Source organism: Podarcis liolepis, assembly GCF_965112155.1.
Source record: "Podarcis liolepis genome assembly, chromosome: 9".
Taxonomy (NCBI): Eukaryota; Metazoa; Chordata; class Lepidosauria; order Squamata; family Lacertidae; genus Podarcis; species Podarcis liolepis.
The window spans coordinates 75430965-75453234 of NC_139564.1; the positions used below are offsets into that span (position 1 = coordinate 75430965).

Consider the following 22270-nt stretch of genomic DNA (forward strand, 5'->3'; position numbering starts at 1 on the left):
AGTGTTAAACCCATTACTCGGAGGGGGAAAAATCTGGGGGACGAATCGACGCAATATGGCTAACAAAAAAGCTGATGTTAAGTTTAGAAAAAGCAGAAATACTAAACAGATCGATATCAGATCATAACCCGGTATCGGTAATAATGAAATTTCAAAAACATACTAAGGGAAGGTGGAGAATGAACGAGGAGGTATGGAGAGATGATCAAAGGGTTAAAAGGGCAAAGGAAATATTGAAAGAATTTTATGAAATAAATGAAAATCAGGATATGGATAAAAAAATGATTTGGGAAGCGAGCAAAGCCTATATGAGAGGGTTTGTAATACAACAAATGGGAAAGATAAGGAGAAATAAAGATAATAATATTATGGAAATAAATAAACAAATAAGAGAGAAAGAAAAAGACCTAGTGAAAAACCCAAAGAATGAAGATATCCTCCAACAAATAAAGAATTTACAAGCCCACCTATCAAATTTAAGAAATAGGGAAGTAGAGAAAAAAATTATGTGGATGAAACAAAGATATTTTGAACAGGCAAATAAACCAGGTAGGATGGTGGCATGGTTTATCAAAGAAAGACAGGTAGAAAGAGTAATATATAGAACTATTGACGAAGGAAATCATTGACCCAAAACAAATTAAAGAAAGTTTTATAAAATGTTACAAAAATTTATATAAAGTAGAATTAAAAGAGGAAAAGAAATAGACTACCAGATATAGAAGAAGAATATGCAATATTAAATTCAAATATTGAACTTGAAGAGATTTAAAAAGTGATTAAAAATATGAAGGAGGGGAAATCGCCTGGACCAGATGGAATCTCAGTAACATATTATAAAAAATTAGAGGAAATAATAACACCCAAATTGCAAATAATTATGAATGAAATTTTAGATAAAGGAGAAATACCTAACTCATGGCAAGAAGCATTAATAACCCTTATCCCAAAGCAAGGTACAGATTTGAGACTTATAAAAAACTACAGGCCAATATCTTTATTGAATATAGACTACAAAATATTTACTGGAGTCCTTGCAAATAGAATGAAAACTCTGCTAAAAGGGATAATTTAAAAAGATCAGGCAGGATTTTTACCAGCCAGACAAATAAAGGACAACACTAGAATAATTATAGACTTAATAGAATAGGCTGAAATGAATCCAAGTAAAGAAATTTCAATGCTTTTAGTAGACGCTGAAAAGGCATTTGACAGTGTCTCTTGGAAATTTATGATCAAAACATATGAAAGCTTAAATTTAGGTAAAAGATTTATGAATGGAATTCAAGCAATCTACAAAAAACAAACAACTAAATTAATCCTAAAAAATGAAATTACAGAAGAATTCAACATCGAGAGAGGGACGCGACAGGGATGTCCTTTATCCCCACTCCTATTTATAACAATATTAGAAACTCTATTAATAGCTTTGAGGAAAGATGAAAAAATAAAGGGCATATGTCTTGGGACACAGTGTTATAAAGTAAGGGCATTTGCAGACGATGTGATCATTACAACCGAAACATCAAAAGAAAGTATAAATAAAGCATTGGAAAGAATGAAATAATTTGGTGAAGTAGCAGGATTCAAATTGAACAAAGATAAATCGAAATTGATAACTAAAGATATAGGCGAGAAAGGAAAAAAGGAATTAGAAGAAATAACAGGACTAAAAATAGAAAATAAAGTGAACTACTTAGGGATATGGATTACAAATAAAAATACAAATTTATTTAAGGATAATTATATTAAAAAATGGAAAGAAATTAAAGGAAGTATGGACAAATGGGGAAAATTAAAACTATCATTAGGCGGAAGAATATCTATGATTAAAATGATGATACTCCCTAAAATTCTATTTTTATTCCAAACGATTCCAATTGTAATAGGAACTAAATATTTTGTAAGCTGGCAAAGAGACCTTGCAAATTTTATATGGCAGGGGGGAAAAGCAAGGATAAAATCAGAAGTAATGATGGGCCCAAAAGAAAGTAGAGGATTCGCAGTGCCAGATTTAAGGAAGTATTTTGAGGCAGCGTGTTGGTGCTGGATAAAAAAATGGATATTATTAAAAGATAATGGAGTCCTAACATTAGAGGGCTGGGACAAAATATATGGATGGCACGGCTACTTATTCTATGATAAAAAGAACAAAACAAAAAATTTACAAACCACATAGTAAGAAAGGCTCTATTGGATGTCTGGGAAAGAACAAAAGGAAAAATTATTGAGAAAATTCCCCAATGGGTTTCTCCAGTGGAAGCAACTACAACATTAAAGAGTAATGTAAAAGAGACTTGGCCAACATATAGGGAAATATTAAAGGAAGCAGATGGAAATATTAAATTAAAAACTTACGAACAATTACAAACATTTAGAATAAATTGGCTACAATATTATCAATTAAAAGCAACTTATGAAAAAGACATAAAAAGGGGGGGATTTGAAAATAAAACCTCAAAATTAGAAAAGGAAATACTACAGAGCGATCAAAAAATACTTGCAAAAATGTATAGACTATTAATGAAAACTACCCTAGAACAAGAGACGAAAGGGGGAAATATGTTAAAATGGGAGCACAATTTGGGATATGAGATAGATTTGGAAAGATGGAAAACTTTTTGGGAGGAAAATATAAATTTTACTGCTTGTGATTTATTAAGGGAGAATTTCAGAAAAATGCACCACAGATGGTACCTAACCCCTGACAGATTGTCAAAAATAAATAAAAGGAACAACGACAAATGTTGGAAACGTAACAGAACAAAAGGTACATTATATATATCACATGTGGTGGACTTGCCCAAAGATTAAAATCTTTTGGGACATGATCCATGACGAAATAAAAAAATTGATAAGGACATCACATAAAAAAAAAGGCAGAGGCATATTTATTAGGAATCTTAGATAAAGACATCCCCAAAGAGAAGATTAACTTATTTCTATACGCAACAACAGCGGCAAGAATTTTGATTGCTAGCTATTGGAAAGAGGAAAGCATCCCAACAAAAAGAGAATGGTTGGGGAAACTGCGAGTACCTGGAATTAGCAAAATTGACAGATATAATAAGGAGAAAATCTAAAACTATGGTTATGAAGCAATGGGAGTGTTTAAATGATTATTTACAAAACCAGGGCTCAACTACAAAAATCTAGTTGTGTTTAGAATAATCTTGTGCGTAATATATTTAAAAAAAATACAAAGTGAGCCATTAAGGAAACCCAAAGGGAAAATATGAAGAATAGAGGCTCTGAAGAACGGATTATTAAAAACGTGTGAGGTAAACGGTGGAAGTCGTTTTTTCTTTTTTCTCTCCCCCCCCCCCCTTTTCTGTTTTTCCTTTTTTCTTTCAAAAGAAACAATTTGTTTAAGGTAGATAAGGACAAGACGAAATTATACAATTGAATGTAAATATAGATGGGAAATGGCTAAGTATTGTGAGTGCTTATCTACTTTAAAAAAAATCATATATGATCTGTTTTTTTACCTTTTTATTTTCTTTTTGGTCCCTTTTTCTTTACTCTGATATCTTACATTTCATTTCACTGTGTTATCATTTCATTTCATGTGTTATCATGAATAGCATTTTATAGAGGTATAAATAACTGTAAATATGAAAAGAGACAAAATATTCTCTAATTCCTTTTCCTTGGATAGATGTATTTGTTTTCCTTTTTCGTATTTTCTTTTGTTGTGATTATGTATGAATATTAATTTGTATTGAATAAAAATTTAATTAATAATAATAAAAGAGATGATAAGGAAAACAGGAAAACAGGAAGATATATGAGAGGTAAAGGAGGTGCTGTGGGATTGGTGGAAGTCAATGTTTGTTTTTCTTTTTAGTGCTATTATTATTAACATGTAAGATATGGATATATATATTTTTTGTATGCTGGTTTTTGAGTTTTGTGTATTGTTATTTTTTGATATTTTTTATGTTGTGTGGAAAATACTAATAAAATTTATTATAAAAAAACAGTAGGATGGCAGTAGGAAGCAAAGAAGGAAAATCTAAACATAGTATGGTTGCAAAAGTAGACTTATTAATGACATCTGCCTGATGGGTGCTTTACCTGTAAGTAGAGTTCAGGCACCTTTTTCATCAGTGGGCTTTTTTATACGGATATTTTTATATGCAAGTAACCAAATATCAATAGTATAAATCTCCTTACTTTCCCCCACTTGTTGGTTTCTCTCTCTCCTCTCTAGAGCTGGCTTTCTACAAGGTGCTTGCAACTAGGAAGGGAGGGGGGATTGCATCCCGTTCACATTTAAAGGTGAACTCACCAAATTCACATTTTCTGAAACAATGTGTGAACTGAAACAGAGCTATCTGAATTTTGTAATGGAGTTTTCCAGTCAAGTAATGTGCACAAAATTGCAAATATTGGGGCAAAGTGTGCAAAGATATGCTTATATCAGTGAAAATAAAATACAAAGATACATTATATTGGGGAAAATGGTTTTGTAAAGATGTGTATAGTGGGGATTTTTTTATATTTTTTTTGCTATAACCTGTATTTGGTTTACCAATAAATTCTGATTTGACTTGATTAGGTAGGAGAAATTTGAACATAAAAACTGATTAAATGTCCTGAGGGCATTTAAAAATAAATCATTCACAAACTGATATAGGAAGGTAAAGAACTGAACTTATGATTGGAAAAATGAGAAGCTGAGAGAAACCAAAACTGACATACTGTATCTGCCCACCCTATTTACAGCCCCAATATATTTCAACTATGTCCCCACTCCAGCTAATACAGCCCCTTTCTTGTGTACTTGAGGCCAGGGGTGCTGATCAGATCCCAGCCTCACAAAACGGCTCGGGGAGGGTGGCATGAGGACAACGCCATGCGCCCTTTGATCGCAGCCTCACTGAGGGGCTGGGATGGAAGGGCACATGGCTAGTGCATGCTTCTCATGTGGCCCTCCACGGATCCTGAGGGGCTGGCTTAGGGAGAGTGGGGTAAGGAGGGCTCAAGAGCCAGGCTGCGATCAAAGGGTGTCGCTCCAGCAGCAAGGGCCAGGCTGCTGCCACCCATACAATGCCCCTCCTTTGAGGCACCTATGGCAAGTGAAATGGGGGGCAGCCCTGAGCCACCCACTTTTTTTTCCAGTTGGGCCAACAGTAGGGCAGCATGGATGTAGCAACCCCAAAAATGCCTTATCTTCTGGGTCTTCACCAATAAAACTCAGAAACGAGTGGAGTTGGGAGTCCAATGTTCTTGCAAAGCAATAGGTCACAATGGGATAGCTCCGCAAAGGTTGCAACTCCACCCAGTGGTCCAGGCAGCGGTATTTATAAAGTTTCAAACAAAGCATTTCAATTTCCACCAGTCATATACATCATTACCTCATTGATAGACCAATCATATGCATAAAAGTATTTCTCATTGCCTCATTCCAAGTTATTGGACTTGCACACAGCACTGGCTAATTCTGCTGACGAGGCTCTGATTCCCACCCTGTTCCATGGCCTTCCCATGAATACACTGCGTTACACAAAGCTTTTTGTGTGCATGTTGTAGCAACTTGTATTTTAGCTTTTGTGCTGTATCTTGTGATTTACGTATAGCGGAACCTCATGTTATGGACGGGATCCGTTCTGGAGGCCCGTCCATAACAGGGCACTGATGCAAGCTGAAGCACCGCGTCTGCACATGTAAGTGGCGCGAATTAGCACTTCTGCACATGCGCGAGCAGCAAAACCCAGAAGAAACCCATTTCGGTACTTCCAGGTTGCCGCAGGATGCAACACAAAAACACATAACCTGAAGCAGACGCAACATGAGGTATGACTGCATTAGCTGTTTTCCTGCCCCCAAGGAGGGCGGCACATGTTGCAAAATTATCAGTTTCATAAAGTAACAGGCCACCATAAGTTCTCAATTAGAAGTACACTCAAGGATTTACAAGGGTACACATTGTCACATTTATTGTGGCCCTTTGGGCCACTCCCACATGGAGACTGGTGCCCTCAGCAAGCCCATTATTTTCACTTAATATTTTCCTGCTGCCATCACTCCCCTTAACCAAAAATAAAGCTCTCGACTGGCATAGGACTCTACCTCTCTTTCACAAATGGCAAGTGCACAAGTAGAGAAGGCAATGCATGAAATAATTTTAAAAATCCAAAGAAAACCAGCCCTAGAACTCCCTCTCACTCAGTTTTCATAAAAGGTACTCCACTAAAAGGATGGAGGAGCCACATCAGGTGGAAACAGCCATGATGGCAGTTGGCCTCACTGGCTGCTGCGCTTCTCCTTGGGCAGTTTGGTTCTAAGAGACCCTGCAAGGGATACAGCCGCAGCTGGAGGAACGGGCAATTAAGACAGATCTAGCCCCAGGCCTTTCAAGTGATCTTGAGGGTGCAAGTTCTGGAAGCCCTGCTCTCTGCCATGCAAACCTTTATCTACCTGGCCTGGGGGGACGGGGCCAGACTGACTCCAGCTACAAAAGCTGACTCTTGGGCTGGAATATTCTTTAGGTGGTTTTGATAGGGGGAGAGGTTTGTTGTCATTATTGATATTAATTTCTTGTCTATTTTTAGATTGTATTACAATTTATGGGGAAATTTGTTGCACACTTTTTGATGTGTTTTATTTATAGCTTATGACTACTTTTGCAATTATGTAAATCTTCTCACATTGTAAGTCACCTTGACCAATGCTATTTTTCTAGAAGATGAGGCGCCAGAACTCATCATGAACGCCTCCCTTGTTCTCTCAGAATGGCAATGGCGCCCACTTGAGAGGTGCCGAACTGAGTTCTGGTGAGTTCCAGATGGGGAAAAAACACCCTGGTTTTAACTAGGGAAAGGTGGCATACAAATAAGATAGTGATGAAAGAATCGCACAAGACCAGCAATAATTCTTTGTTTGTTTATTTATTTTCTGTGGCAGATGACTTAATTTCAAGCCACAAGGCAGCTGTGGTTTCCCTCCATTTAAAGAGACAAAGTTTTGTCACTTTCTTGAAGTGCTGGCAGAGCCGCAAGTGGCTGGTCACTGGCCCAAGGGGATGAGTTCCTGAGCGGCAGAGAGACGCCTCCAGCTTGGCTCACCAAGTGTTTTTTGGCCTATCCCCAGTGGCACTCGTAACATAAAGCAGACTTGCTGGATCCCAACGACACCAGTTCATTCCTTCTTGTGAGAGTAGGTAGCCTAAGGACCCTAAAGGAAGTAGTGGAGATTCAACTCCTTTAATAATAATAATAAAAAGCAACCCAAAGATTGTTTGAACCACCAGGCAGTTGCAAATAGGGGCACCATATGGGGCAAGGAGCCTCTCCCCCCAAAAAAAAATTTTCAAGGAGGGAGCCAGGCCCCCTCAATATTCTGTGGCAACGTGCACACACCATGTGACATGCTCATGTCAAACACATAAACCGCCCTTCTCTCGACTTCTATTTTATGCCCACGTTTCTGTAGGTCTTTTAGAATAATTAGGGAATACTCTTTAACTAAGGTGTGTATGTATTGTAAATTTGCTACCTGCTACTACTGTAACTGCTGTCTAAAGCAGCATTTTAATATATTCTGTCACTCCTGTTTTATATAGTAAACCAACCTTTCTTTCTTTCTTTGTGTGAGAGTTTCTTGTGGGCATAACGTTAAGGGTTAACACCTCCATAAGAAGCGCACGCCATAACTCCAGCAAAAGAATGGAAACCTCTCAGCAATATGTATATGAACACACTGGCTGTGCACATGGGAGTCCAAGTACACAATCGTAACAGAATGACGCTGGTTATCTGGATCTGTTTTTCAGAAACAGCACTTTCAGGAGCAAGTGTTGAGAGGGAGCGAATGTGCAGAAAAAACATAGTTTGGAGCCTCAATGCAGAGCAGAAGCCTGTTCCAGATCAGAGGCCAGGAGCTACTGTTTATTCTAAAGAAAAGGGTGCCAGTTTAAAAGACCCTTTAAAGGTGTGGTTTGCCCTTAGAACTATCCTCCTTCGCTCAATCTCCAACTGCCTGAAATGTAAAACTTTCCACAAATTAATTTTCTATTGTTAATAACTTAAAATGTTGCGGGGGAAATCCTGAGAAATGACTGCTAAGTTTTGGTAGCAGACTTCTTTAAGATTCTGGACACATCACGGGTGAGAAAAATAATAAACGGACAGAAGCAAACAGAGATAAAACATAATGAAATTCATTTTCTGTACGCACAGCAAGACTGTGATAGACTCGACAGGAAGAGATCCAACAGGAAGATTATGACACAGCCCTTTCACCATCTTCAAATACTTTTTCATCTAATAGGGAGGCACTAGATCATCTTCTCAACAATGGCATTTTTGCTTTTCCTTAAAGTACCTTTTTATGTTAGTGACAGGGAACAGTGGGTGGCTGATCATGGCGTTGGCATCATGCAAGACTTAACTGCTCTTCCAATGGCAAAAAGCATCCGTTTTTGTAAGCAACTGGGGTTGTTATCCTAGTCTTCCATTTGAGAGATGAGTTAAACCACTTAGAAATTCATGCATGCATGGTACAGCTTGGAAACAGCAAGTTAAGGCATCAGTCTAACTTCTATGCAATGTAAACAGGCAACAAATTGTGCTTACTTACAATTGCGCCTCCAGACACCCACTCTTTCCCTTTTCTTTCCATTCAGTCTCACTGTTCTGCAGGTTGGCCTGCAGAGCTGCCCAATTATTACATAGGTTAGAGCAGGGGTAGGCAACCTAAGGCCCGGGGGCCGGATGCAGCCCAATCGCCTTCTCAATCCGGCCCACAGACGGTCCGGGAATCAGCGTGTTTTTACATGAGTAGAATGTGTCCTTTTATTTAAGATGCATCTCTGGGTTATTTGGGGGGCATAGGGATTCGTTCATATTTTTTTTTCAAAATATAGTCCAGCCCCCCACAAGGTCAGAGGGACAGTGGACCGACCCATGGCTGAAAAAAGTTTCTGACCCCTGGGTTAGAGGCTCTTCTGCAAATCATCCCACCTTCTGAGGTGGGAATATGGGTGGTAACCAGAAAGAATGCCTCTGCATTGTGGTACCTGATCTGTACAGGTCTGCCTGCCTGGCACCAACTGCAATGTCTTCAAGTGCGATGAAAATACCCTTTTATTTGCCCAGGCCTCACATCCACCCCAAGCCAAACTGTGGCCAGCAAGTGCACCATCCCACCTAGAGGACCCTGTTTTAGCTAAACACAGACAGTAAACCCGAACAAAACATATTGTAGTTTGTAGCATACAATGACTCTTCCTAACAGTAGAATTACAAAACTGTGGCTTGTGTATCAAATATAAAACCTGCAATGTTCACATCAAGGAGAATGCTCCCAGAAACAGGTCTAAATTCCTCCTGTTCCTGGGAGCGAGTTGTGACCCATAACCCAGGCAGGACATAAGAGAACCACTGGCCAGGACAGGGGAGAAGTGTACAGTTCCTTCTAGCACATACCTGGCATTTGGATTGGGAAACTGCTCTAAGCAGATGTTGTAGCTGACACTGAAACCCTGCTCTCCACCCTCCTATAGAGTTATATGACATCTGGGTGCACACAAAATCATCAGATATGCCTGGGAATGCTTGAGTCCCCACTCACCCCCAGTCCCCAAAACCAAGAACTTCTACAAGGTCAACACTCACCTTCTTCCTCAGATTGCATCTTCTTCTTTTTTTAAAATGATATTTATTAAAGTTTCAAAAAAGGTTACAAAATTAAGAAACAGGAAAAAAAGAAAGGAAAAGAAAAAAAATACAAAATACAGAAAAATAAAAACATTTAAAAACAAATCAATCTTTCCATGTCTTGTCTTTCATTTACTTGTTTCCCTGACCTCCTCACACCTCCCTTTTTTGTATTCCAGTTCAGTTAGTTAATTCAGCAAATCCTTTCCCTCTTTGCTTTTATCCTAATCCTTTAACTTAATATATTGTAACTTTGGATTCTCACCTGTTAACAAACCATTTTTACATACTCCTTTGTAACAGTACTGCTAAAACCACCTAACTTCATTCTGACATCATTCTAACGTTCATTAATTTTGCAATATTTCTGTAAATAGTCTTTAAATTTCTTCCAATCTTCTTTCACCGACTCTTCTCCATGGTCTCGGATTCTGCCAGTCATTTCCGCCAGTTCCATGTAGTCCATCACCTTCATCTGCCATTCTTCCCGGGTGGGTAGATCTTGTGTCTTCCAATACTTCACAATGAGTATTCTTGCTGCTGTTGTGGCATACATAAAGAAAGTTCTATCCTTCTTTGGCACCAATTGGCCGACCATGCCCAGGAGAAAGGCCTCTGGTTTCTTCAGAAAGGTATATTTAAATATCTTTTTCATTTCATTATAGATCATCTCCCAGAAAGCCTTAATCCTTGAGCACGTCCACCAGAGGTGAAAGAATGTGCCTTCAGTTTCTTTACATTTCCAACATTTATTATCGGGCAAATGATAGATTTTTGCAAGCTTGACTGGTGTCATGTACCACCTGTATATCATTTTCATAATATTCTCTCTTAAGGCCTCAGATTGCATCTTCTTTGGCAGACAGGGGAGGCTATAGCAACCTCACTGGTGATCCTGTCTGCTTTGGAGATTGGAGGGACACTCTCTTCTATAGTGGTGATCTCTGCCTCTTTGTGCCCTAAATCAAATTTACTATTACTATGTATTCATTTTTAATAGTAAATGCCAAACTCCGGTGCCTTGGAGAAGAATCACTGAAACTGCCTGCTACCCACAATGCACTCTAGTAGGTGTTCTCTTTTTTTTAATCTTTTAAGATGTGGCAGACACAGCCAGGACTCACCAGTGCCTAGTCCCAGAAGCACAGCCCAATTCTGACAATCATATTGCCGTCTTTGCTTCCTCAAAGTAGCATCCAAGTCAGACAAGATATGGAAAGAGAACTGACTCTAGTGCTTCTGACAGCAGGTGCCTCAGAATATCAAAATATATCAAAAGTGGATGACGGATGAACACTTCAGTGGATTAGGGCCGACACAGGCAAATAGAAAAAGCAAAGTGCAACTGGCACTTTTCAGGGTGGTCTATGCATGTATGCAATGCAGAAGCAGCTGTGCTTTTCCCTCCACCCATCACACAGAGCATACACGGACATCACAACCAGCAATATTCTGCATGCACTGCTTAGGTCCCCACCCATGTACTGTATGGGTTTCCACTGTTGCTGCTGTTTTTCCAGCAGAGGAAGGGGTAACGGAAGAACCCCACATGCAGCAAAGTTTAATAGAAAAGCAGATATTGACAAGGCAAAGCAGAAGACTCCCAAGAAACCAAGGGAACATCTTTTGCACAAGTAGAGCTCCAGATTACACTGTGTAAGGCATGGCAAGAGAAACACAGCCATAATCTGACTAGGCCTAGTGGAAGCATTTCTAGCAAAGCCCCTCTCCGTCAGGATGTCGTCAGCAGCTCCTGGCTGGTTGCTCAGGAAAGTATAAGTATAAAAGTTTCTTACCCTCCTGTTTTATTTCAGTCTTTACAGAGAGAGGCTATAGAACCCAGCCTCTTGGATAATGGCGTTGTCCCGAGTGAATCTCCACACACACACACACACACACACACACACACACACACACACCCATCTCTCCCACTTCCTCATTCATCTCCTATACAAGTACTGCTACATGCCCTCTGTCTTTCAGCTCTTTGCTCTCCTACTTTTAAGGCTTGCCGGGTTCTGGGAGATGGAGGGTCTGGAATGCTTTCTAAAGATACCGTGTCAGCCAGCTGTTGTTCTGGCTCTCCAATTATTTCCCAGCTTTCCCCCTCACCTGCCTCTGAGCTGCTACCTCCCTCAAACCCCTGCTATTAATCTATATTGTCTTCCTCTTCCTCCTCCCTGGAAAGGTCAGGATGGGGAGACGGTCTCCACCATTCCTCCTTTGCCCAGTCCCAGACACTCTCCCTGTGAATAACTTGACACAGAACTGGCTCCAGTTCACTGTTGAGCAGGATGAGAAGCAAGGCATAGCCAGGCAGAGGCTCAGTTAAAGTGGTAATGTAACATTTGCTGGGGCCAGCCCCCTGCCCCATGAAGTGGCGGAATCCCGCAGTGAAATCTTGCTGGAAGAAGTGGCTGCCACATGATCCCGGTAAGTGAAGCTTCTGCAGGGATGGAATGGTGGCAGCGGGGCACCTTCCCATTTTGCTTCAGGCTGTGAAATGGGATGAGCCGCCCCTGCCATTGGCTGTAATGGGCCAGTGTAGCTTTATCTGCAAAGGTTGCTGGGCACTCAATTCCAGCTTAGAAAATCTCCTATGACCAGGGTGTAAGAATCAAATGCATACTGTGGGCCTGGCCAGTTATCTGCAGAACCAACACTGCACTCATTCACTGCACATCCAAATTCAAAATACTAACCCATTTTTCAAGTGGATGGCGATAACAAGAAATAGATTTCTTTCAAACATACTAGGTGGAATATGTTAGCTTTCTACATGTCTAGAGAGCCCTTCCCCACAATAACGCATAAGGAGAGCCTTGCTGATTCAGACAGAAAACATTTCTGTTTCCATTGTGGCCAACCATACATCACAGGGAAGCCCACGAACAGGACATGAGCATGTTAGTGCCTTCCTGCTCATCTTCGCCAGCAACTGTGGTTCTGTCTGCACTAAAGCAGCATCACTGAACAGTCATGGTTTCTAACAAAGAACCCTGGGAACTGTAGCTTGCGAAGGGTGCTGAGAGTGGTTAGGAGAAACATATTCACCCTGGAAAGGTCACTTCCTCATGAGAGTTGTTCATCCATCTCTAAGGCTTATGGCATCCCGCAGATGCTGCAACTAAGATTCCAGTGCCTTCTACCACCTGCCCAACCACATCTGGATAAACGAGACTTAATGGAACATTGGTTCTCTTCAAAAAACAGCATTTGGAGTATACTGGAAAAGGAATTACCATGAAACTTGCAATACAATTAGCAATTTACTAAAAGTTAGCCTTTTAAAATAAAACAGTGTCTATATTATGAACAATATACAATTTAGAGGAACTAATCATATGGCTATACTGTACAAAGTGTTCTGTTTACAGGATCCTCTGGAGACAAAACATTACAATATTTCCTAGGGACGCAGGTGGTGTTATGGTCTAAACCACCGAGCATCTTGGGCTTGCTGATCATAAGGTGGGCAGTTCAAATCCACACGACAGGGTGAGCTCCTGTTGCTCTGTCCCAGCTTCTGTCAAACTAGCAATTTGAAAGCATACCAGCACAAAATAGATAAATAGGTACTACTGCAGCGGGAAGGTAAACGGCATTTCTGTGCACTCTGGTTTCCACATGGTGTCCTGTTGCACCAGAAGCAGTTTAGTCATGCTGGCCACATGACCTGGAAAGCTGTCCCTCGGCCTGAAAGTGGAGATAAGTACTGCACCCCATAGTCAAATTTGACTGGACTTAACTGTCCAGGGGTCCTTTACCTTTACAATATTTATGCCATATCTAATGTGCTTATAAAGCTGTACAGATTTCAAACCCTCCATTTTTGCTGCGCCAGTCCATTCCAAAGAATATTTCTTCCTGATGCCAAATCAGACAAGACAATATTCACACAATGGACAGTTTCACTTTTTAAAAGCCATCCACATTTTTCCTAATGGCAAGAGCGGCTTCTCGTCTGTTCTGCCCCTTAGGTTGCAATCTTATGCACTTTTCTGGGAACAAAGACCACCAAATAACATGACTTGGTTCTGAACAAACATGCATGGTAGTACCCTGGAATATGAATGCCCTAGTTGTTCCAGCCAGTATCACACATGTAAAGATGAAGTATTTTTCATCCTGTTCTAATTAAAAGGTTATAGGACTGTTGAAACAACCTGGAATAAAAAAAAGAAGAAATTGCTAGCCTGTGAGGTACTAACACAGATGAGGTTAAATTTCATGCAAGTTGCTCATGAACCTTGAAATTCAGATCTCAGCACTGAGGCTCTGCTGCCCCAGACTAAGGCAGGCAAGACTTTTTAAAGGAATAAAGGAGGAAATAAGCAAGTGACAGCCAAAAAGGGCTTTGCCAATCTGCATATCCAAGGTTGCTATGAAACCAGAGAATATCAACCATGAAATCAGGCCCTGAAAGAGGTTAGAGGTGGGCGCAGGGCAGGTTTAACCACATTCAGGACCCATTGCACTATTACAGCCTTAGCTGCTAATTGACCAAGCAAAACAGGCAAAACTTTAGTTCTTGTCATCCTTTTCAGTCACTGAAATACATCAGATTCTTACAACTTTTCAAGTACTTGCAGTGGTGTGAAAGGCAGAAATGGGAATTGACCCATTTCAGCCATAACTGAAAGGGGGGAGGGGAAGAGAAGAGTCTGGTAAAGAACTTCTACTGAACTGATCAACAGATACTGTGATTGAACCAGACATTCAGTTTTAACACTGTATTACAAAGAGTTTAATTTTTAAAAGACCAGTCATAAAATGTGCTTTGTGAAAGTTTCAGAAGATAAAATATTTAGAGTCCAGAAGCACAAAAATATACCCCAACTTAAATACATTAGAAAAGATGTCAAAATAGCAACCACCTCAAATATTCCATTTTTCATGTTGTGATTGAAGTCCAAACATGTAATAGCTTCTTTCTTTCTTTCTTTCTTTCTTTCTTTCTTTCTTTCTTTCTTTCTTTCTTTCTTTCTTTCCTTCCTTCCTTCCTTCCTTCCTTCCTTCCTTCCTTCTTTCTTTCTTTCTTTCTTTCTTTCTTTCCAAGTAAAGTAGAGTGGTTGTTGAAATGTGCTCATCATTCTTAATATGAGAGTTGATGCTGAACTTTCTTTTGTGACAAGGCAATTTTTTTAAAAAATGCCTTCTTCTATTGGGATTTTATTTCAAAGTCTTGATTGCCAATCTCTTTAATTGTCAGAAAGTCCTCTATATTCAGGCCTTGGCACAACTGCACTGCTTTACGAACTAGACCTAAAAGAGCAAGAAGTTCTCCTGCTGAAGTTCTATGGAAATGAATGAGAGCTGTGCAAGAGCACTGTCTTCTTGCAGTGCTTCTTCACACAAGGCACTTTCCTGAGCAGACTGCACCCTTGCTGTTTAAACAGATGATGAAAAAAGAAAACAGATAAACGAAACCTGAATTGATAGTGGCAAAGCGATTATTATATACTTACATTTCCCTGAACAGGCTGAAGCTTTTGCATAGATGCTGCCTGGTCACTGTCCTTCCTAATGAACAAAATGGATACCAGCAAATGGTTACCAATAAGCAGACCTTGATTCCCTAAGATCAGAGGACTGTTCCAAAAGAATGTCTCTGAACAACGCAAACAGCAAATGTAGAACAATGTAAAGCAGTGCACACTGGGACCAAACATCTTAGCTTCACAAATAGCACCAATGTGGTCCCAAACTTGCAGTAATCTGTCAGAAAAGAATACAGTGGTACCTTGGTTCTCAAACAGCCTAGTTCACGAACAACTTAGAACCCGAACGTCGCAAACCCAGAAGTGAGCGTTCCAGTTCTCGAATTTTTGGGGGGGGAAGTTTTTTTTTTTAAAAAAGAATTGTATTGAACATAACAACATACTATTTTAATAATAAAAGATATTATCCAAAAAAAATTCCCCTAATTTTTTCCTCCCCCTCCCAAAAAACCCCCTTCCCTACCCCCCCTGGACTTCCCTCAGCTCCTCTCTCTGGTTTTTCCATACTTATAATTCTCTGCATATTGTAAAACTGTAAAGATCCTTAACTTATCTGTCTATGTGTTATTAATAATAAATTTGTGAGTGTTTATTCAAACCTGCCAAGGAGTCCAATTATAATTTTTTAAATTATTATTTTATTGGAAGTTGAACGTGTCCTGAGCTTCCGTTTTTAGTGTTGCATTTCCATTTTTAGAGAAATCACGCTGGTTGGGCCAGCGAGGAAAAGCATCCCGGCAGCGCTCTGAAGCCCAGCCGCTTTGACATGAGAGAGAGAGAGATCAAAATATTGCACTGATTGGGGCGGGAGGGAAAAGCATTTTAGGGGTAGTTTTTCAACAACCTGGAACAGATTAATCCATTTTGCATGACTTTCTATGGTAAAGCACGCCTTGGTTTTGGAATGTTTTGGTTTTGGAACAGACTTCCGGAACAGATTAAGTTCGAGAATCAAGGTACAGTACCACTGTAACAGAACTGCAACAGAGAGCTGCCCTCAGACCTGATCCAGCCATTCCTGAAAACCTATTCTCTCAGTTTCCTGCTTCATGGCAACTAACCACAGAGCATGCCACACACTCCACATTGGCCAAGCATCAAATCTGATGCTCAAAGGGACTTGAAGATCGGCATGTCAAGATAAAATTGGGACAAAGAAAAATGATGACAGGAGGGAATGGCACAGAAAAACAGGTCCTTTAAATTTCACCTGGCATGCCAAAGGGGTGAGAAAATTATCAAGAAGAGCAGACCAAAGCCCCATCTAGTCCAGCGTTCTGTTTTCACAGTGACTGACCAGAATGAATGAATGAATGAATGAATGGGGAAGACTGTGTGCATGCGAATGAATGGCCCTCGACTCTGAAAAGGCTGACCCTGCACTAAATGCAAAACTTTCAGCATCCAACAACCTGAGGTGAAATACTACAACATTTTACTAAAAGCATTTGTTTTCAGTTCTTTTCTACTAGATCAGTTTCCTTATGGTACCGCAAATAAGTCAACCTTCTCTTTGCTCCAACATTTTCCTGCCCTCCCTCCCTGGCTCACACTTCTTGACTGTAGTTCAGTTTCTAATCTCACAGGATTACTTATGCTGGTCCCATTTCATTAACACAGGATCACATTTCTACCACCAACACTAGCAGAATACTAGAGCAACCATCTTTCTTTCTTCTATGACTAAAATGCTGGCCTGGAACAAACACAGTTACAGTACACAGGCACCAACACGTGATTCTACTGGGCTGAATTGTACTAAATTGTTCCGAGACTGCTCTGCAAAATAGGAGACACTAGAATTTGTAATCAGTGTTTCTCACTTTTCACTTTCTAATGAAAATGAAAGGATGTCCCACCCTTTTGTGGCTTCCAGTAAATGTTTCTGCCCATGATTTATCCATTCTTCTTGCTCAGAATACACCCTACTACAAAACCAACATTTAAACATTTGTTTTGATGCTTCCGCTATTGACAAATCCACCTCCTTGCAGTTATTTTTGTGCACCTTCTTTTGTGTCATTCTTACTTTTTTCTGTTGTTTCACTCGAGATGATCTATCAAAAGTCTGAAAAGTCAGTCTTTTATAATGTCGTTTCACACTGAGACAGCTAATAGTTCTTTCTGATAAAATTGCTTTCAGGACATTGCCTTTGTACTTGTTGATAACCTTCATGATATTCATTATTTCTGGTGAATCGACATCAGGGTGGTTTAAGACAACTACTGGCTGGTTACGATGAGGGCATTTTATTAGCTGATCACTTTTGAATGCTACAAGCCTAAGGCATCTCATGAGAGTGGGCACCACCTTAAGGAAGCGTTCCTCTTGAGCTGCGAGTCTCTTCTGGGGCAAAGTGTTTGCAGGATGCGCTCGCTTAGCTTTGTGCTGGGGCTCCTCTCCACCTTTCATGGCCCTTTTGCTTAGCCCACTTGGGCTGCTACCTTTTTGACATGACAACATACCATTTTGTTGGCCATAACTTGGCACAGAACTAAGAGAGTGGCAAGTGTGACTATGTGACACACAGAGATTTCTAGATGCCTCATTAACTTCATTCTCAGCTGGCAAAGTTGGACCTTTGTCAAGTCTGGCAGAAACACAGCAAGGAACTGGCCTTGGGATAAACATTTTGTTGCAATATCGAGAAGGGGAAGGTGACATTTCATCACCATTTTGTTTTTCAGTTGGGGCCTCAGAACTACTGCAGTTTAGCACTCTCAGTACAGTTCCTTGAGGAATGAAAGCCGGAGAAACAGTGTTTGTTTTTGTAATCACCCTGGTTTTAGTTTTAGCCTCTTTAAGTGTTTCCAAGGGTTGTTCTTGCTTATTAGAACACTCATTAGAAAAAGTGGCGCCCTTTGGTCTCCGAGGAGAAGGCAAAAGTTCTTGTTCAGATATCATATTTGAGCTAGTTTTTTCACTCTTTTTTTCTGGCGATAACACTTTCTCCTTAGAGGCTTGGCTGTTACTGTGTCTTAATGAAGCAGCTAATTGAGATTTCACATTCGATTCAACAGCAGACATCAGCTGAGCAATCTTTCTGCACAACAACGATGTGGACCTTTTCTTCTGTAATGTATCATCCCACTTAATGCCTTCCGGGATATTTACAGCGCCAGAGCTGAGGGAAAACACAGATGAGATCACCGGACCATCTACTGAATCACCTTCATATTTTATACTGTGTGCTTCCAATTCCATATTATCTATCTTTCTTTTCACATTAATTCCATTTATCACACCTAAGACGTTCTCAGACTTCTCTGAAGCTAGAGACTTATTCTGCTGTGACACTGCAGCTCTTTCAAAAGGGTGAAACAAATGGGAATCAAACAAATGTGTTTTTGCAGCTACTCTAAACTCATTCCATTGTTCTTCTTTGGCATTGGTTAAAGCGAAGCGCATGTTACCGAATACCGAGGAAGACGGTAAACTATTGTTTTTCTGGACAGTAGCTAACAAATCATTTTGGGACTTGTTCTTATCTTCAGAAGAGGGAGTTGCTAGGCATATGGCTGAATCTGAACTGGAAGTTGTATGTTTATTTTCTGAACCTTTTCCCTTTTGAAAGAGTTCTGGGCAATTTGTTTTTTCAGAAGAAAACTCTGCTAAAGGTGGTAGAAGATCATATTCTCTCTGTGTGTTTTCTTTGCAAATAGCATTTTCCTCCTGGGCATTTATCAAGCTGCAGTTCAAAGTAGTGGAACTGGCAGAATGCAGGGAGTTCTTGTCATTCTCGTTATCTAAAGCACAGGACTCAAGAGTTGGGGGCACACAGTTATTTGTTGTTTTTTCTTCTTGTTCTGCACACTGGTTTCCAGATTCTACTTTTTTAGAATTCATAGCTTCAGAGGTAGTTCCTTTCGGAGGAATGAGTTTAAGAATCAACTGCTGTGTACCATTATTTCTTTTAATTTCTACTATTTGTGCCAAACAATTATGTGGAACACAAAATTTGGCAGGTGCAACCACTGTTAATGGCATTCCAGGGGTTATAGGCCCTTTTTTTGGAGAGTAAACTTCAACTTCCATCAATACATCTTCATTTTTATGGATTGTGACATCAGATAGTTTATTTACATTTTTATCTTGTATGAAGGCTGTACTTTGACTACATTCATCATAAACTGATGATGAATCATTTTCAGGTATTTCATCTTTAATCCCACAAATCTGATATAAACTTGAAGGTGTGCACTGCTGAGAAGCTTCCAGGGCGTGTTTCTTCCACTCCAAATTATGCTCTGGTGAACAATTTCGTTTTTGATCAACTTTTGCAACTGAAATCATTTCTTGCTTCTCAGCTGCGTGTAATCTTGTCATGTGTTTGACAATATAATCATGCCTAACTGCACCATAGTCACAGTATTTGCACTGGTATGGAAATCTCCCAGTATGTTTCACTGTATGCCTTTGGAATTCCCCTTTGGTGTAAGACACCCAATCGCACTGGGAACAAATAAATTTGATCTTTTCATGTTGAGCTACATGTTTCTTATGTTGTAAGAGATTCTTTGTAGAAAATCGGCATTTGTCACAATAATATTTGTCTGGCTGAAAGTTTTTTACTTTGAAGGCTCTTTGAGGTTTACTGGGGGACATTTTCTCTTGGGCTTCAGTGTCCAATGCAACTGCAGGCGCAATCTGAAAACTGAGAGTGGACAGCACACTCAACGGGCCCTTGCTACAGACATGGTAGTCATCTTCAATATCTTGGCATTTCTGCTGATGCAACTGTAGTGCCAAAATGTCTTGCACACATCTACACTTAATACAACTTATTGGATACAATTCACTTTCCTCGGCTTCTTTATATGCAAAATTGCAGTTTTCATCACTTGCCTTTATTGTATTTGCTTTATCAACATTTGTTTGCTTTGGCAATGTGGTCAATGACCTAGGCCCTTTGTTCCCTTGGCTGGCAGTTAATATTGGTAAGACTTTTCTTGTTTTCTTCAGCTGCATTTCAAAAGCTGATCTTGCACCGATTCACCTGCTTCAGATGTCATAGCCGTTCACATGTGACGTTCGTCCCACAGCTGCTGCAAAGGAAGCATATGAAGAAGAGTTTATAAACAAGTATATCCAACTCCTCACATTATAATTCAACAACAATACTCATTCGCAAGCACTTTGCATGGAAATAAGTTCCTTGGATTTCAATGGAAAATCCTTCCAAGTAAGCGTGCTTGGATCAGTCTTTAAAAACTGTTGAATGAACATAGGGCTCTTCCTTATGATTGGGAACCCTGTTTGGATTTTTTATTTTTTAATGAATTGCTTCCCATGAAGCATCCTGAAGCAATTAACAATAAATAAATAAATAAATAAATAAATAAATAAATAAATAAATATATAAGCACTATTTCAAATTGTATACAGATGCAGGCAGAAATAAGAATCTCCACTTAATACATGAACATGCCCATATATATCTTCTGCAATCTTCTCCAAGTCTTTGGCATGGTTTAAGATACAAATTGGGGGGGGGGGCTGTGGCTTGGATCCAGAGGTCCTTCCAAGCAAACTATGGATGGGTTGTTGGCCATTTCCCCCCTATGGGCTGCCCTGTTTCCCCTAAAAGCATTCTGGAAGGCACCCTAACTCGTTGAAGCAAGTTTGCAGGTGAAACGGAGGAGGGTGTAGACTGAGATGGAGAGGTCTTTGATACACACCCACCCCACAAGCAGAAGTGTCCTTTGTTAACATGACAAGGTCTTCAAATTCAGCTAATTCAGAGGTCTGCAAAATTTCTGCTGAAATTCTGTTTTAGTATTACTGTGAATGTGCTGTGCAGAAAGGGAACTGACACTCAGCAGTAACATATTCAAATTAGGAACACTAAATAAACTTGTGCAAGTGTGCAAATTTATTATTGAAGCCCATCCTACGCATGTTAACACAGATCCTTCCAAGTTCAATTGATCTTAAGTGCATAAGATGGCAGCTTCAAAAGTTGAGGAAAAGACCAAATGATAATTGTATCTGGTCATAGTGAGAGAAAATAAAGTTTTGTCATATTATTGAAGCACAATACTGAAGCCAAAGAATGAAGTATTTTGAATGTAAAGCCAAATTAGATATATTGCCATGAAGCCACCAAGAAAATAATAGGTGTAAAAACCTCCCCCCACATTCCAAAGATATGAAATAATCATTTGCCCTGGATGTGATGCGTGCACTGCATCAGATCTAGGGAAGTGCAGACAATTCCTCCCCCCTCCCAAGCTGAGGGGGTACAAAACAAAGAAAAATCAACTGTACCAAAAGGAAAGAGCCTGAAAAGAAATATTTAAGCGCGGGGGGGGGGGGTGTGCCAAATGTTCGACTATGCCAAAGTCCATCCTTGTTGGCAAATTATCTTGAAGAGGCAAAAAACCAGGTACCTTATGTAAGAAGTTATGTAAATATACATGCTCACCTGGAAGTTAATTTCATCGGGGACGGCGGGGCTTACATCCAAATAAAGAGTCTGCATCTGTGTGTCGATCTCCCTGGCGCCAGCTTCCATTGACCTGACCATGGAAAGGCGCGGGCGCGGATCCAGTCCAGCGCAGACTTCTGGGGACTTGAGCTCCGATGCAGGAGGACCGGCTGCTTCCCAGATTCCTCCTCCTCCTGCTCCTCCTCCTCCTCCTCCGCTCTTCTCCCAAGGACACGAGATGCTGCGCTCCTCCGAAATGGCGCAGGGACGCGCGCGGCGCTCGCAGCTCCGCCGGGAGAGGGCAGCTCCGCCGCGCGCGCGCTCCGAGCAGCCGCTTCCCCGGCTTGGTGACCGGGCGCGCACGCCGAGGCCGGGCGGACGGGATGGCGAGGGCTCCGAGGAGAGAAAGGGTCTGGCGGGGAGGGAGGGGGACAGGAACCCGGCCGAGAGAGAGAGAGAGAGAGAAAGAGAGAGAAAGAGAGAAAGAAAGAGAGAGAAGAAAGAGGGAGGTTAGGCAGCCCTGGCGAGGCGGAGCTGCAGCTGGAGAAGCGGCTAGGCCGGCGAGGCTGGAGGGAGACTCTCCGCCAAAGCGCCCGGCCAAGAGGCGCCTCCGTCCCTTCTGGCGGCGCGGCGGAGGAACTGACCTCAGCTCCCCGCCTCCAGCTGCTCGCTCCCCGCT

The 22270-nt window shown here is 40.7% G+C and overlaps 1 protein-coding gene across 9 annotated transcripts; it reads right to left on the minus strand.

Annotated features, from left to right (window-relative positions):
* Positions 1–6880: 6880 nt before the first annotated feature.
* Positions 6881–22269, minus strand: ZNF518B (zinc finger protein 518B). 9 transcript variants are annotated; one of them, XM_083460701.1, is made up of 4 exons: positions 21589–22214; positions 17023–20209; positions 15131–15185; positions 6881–7179 (listed from the first exon to the last, which is right to left on the minus strand). In XM_083460701.1, the coding sequence occupies exons 2-4, from the start codon at positions 20130–20132 to the stop codon at positions 7171–7173; spliced, it is 3174 nt and encodes a 1057-aa protein (XP_083316827.1). In that variant the 5' UTR covers positions 20133–20209; positions 21589–22214; the 3' UTR covers positions 6881–7170. The 9 variants fall into 9 exon arrangements, with proteins under 9 accessions (XP_083316827.1, XP_083316823.1, XP_083316831.1 ...); XM_083460697.1 differs by lacking the exon at positions 6881–7179 and adding an exon at positions 12919–15049 and having other exon boundaries at positions 17023–20206; positions 21589–22269; XM_083460705.1 differs by lacking the exon at positions 6881–7179 and adding an exon at positions 12919–15049 and having other exon boundaries at positions 17193–20209.
* Position 22270: the final 1 nt, after the last annotated feature.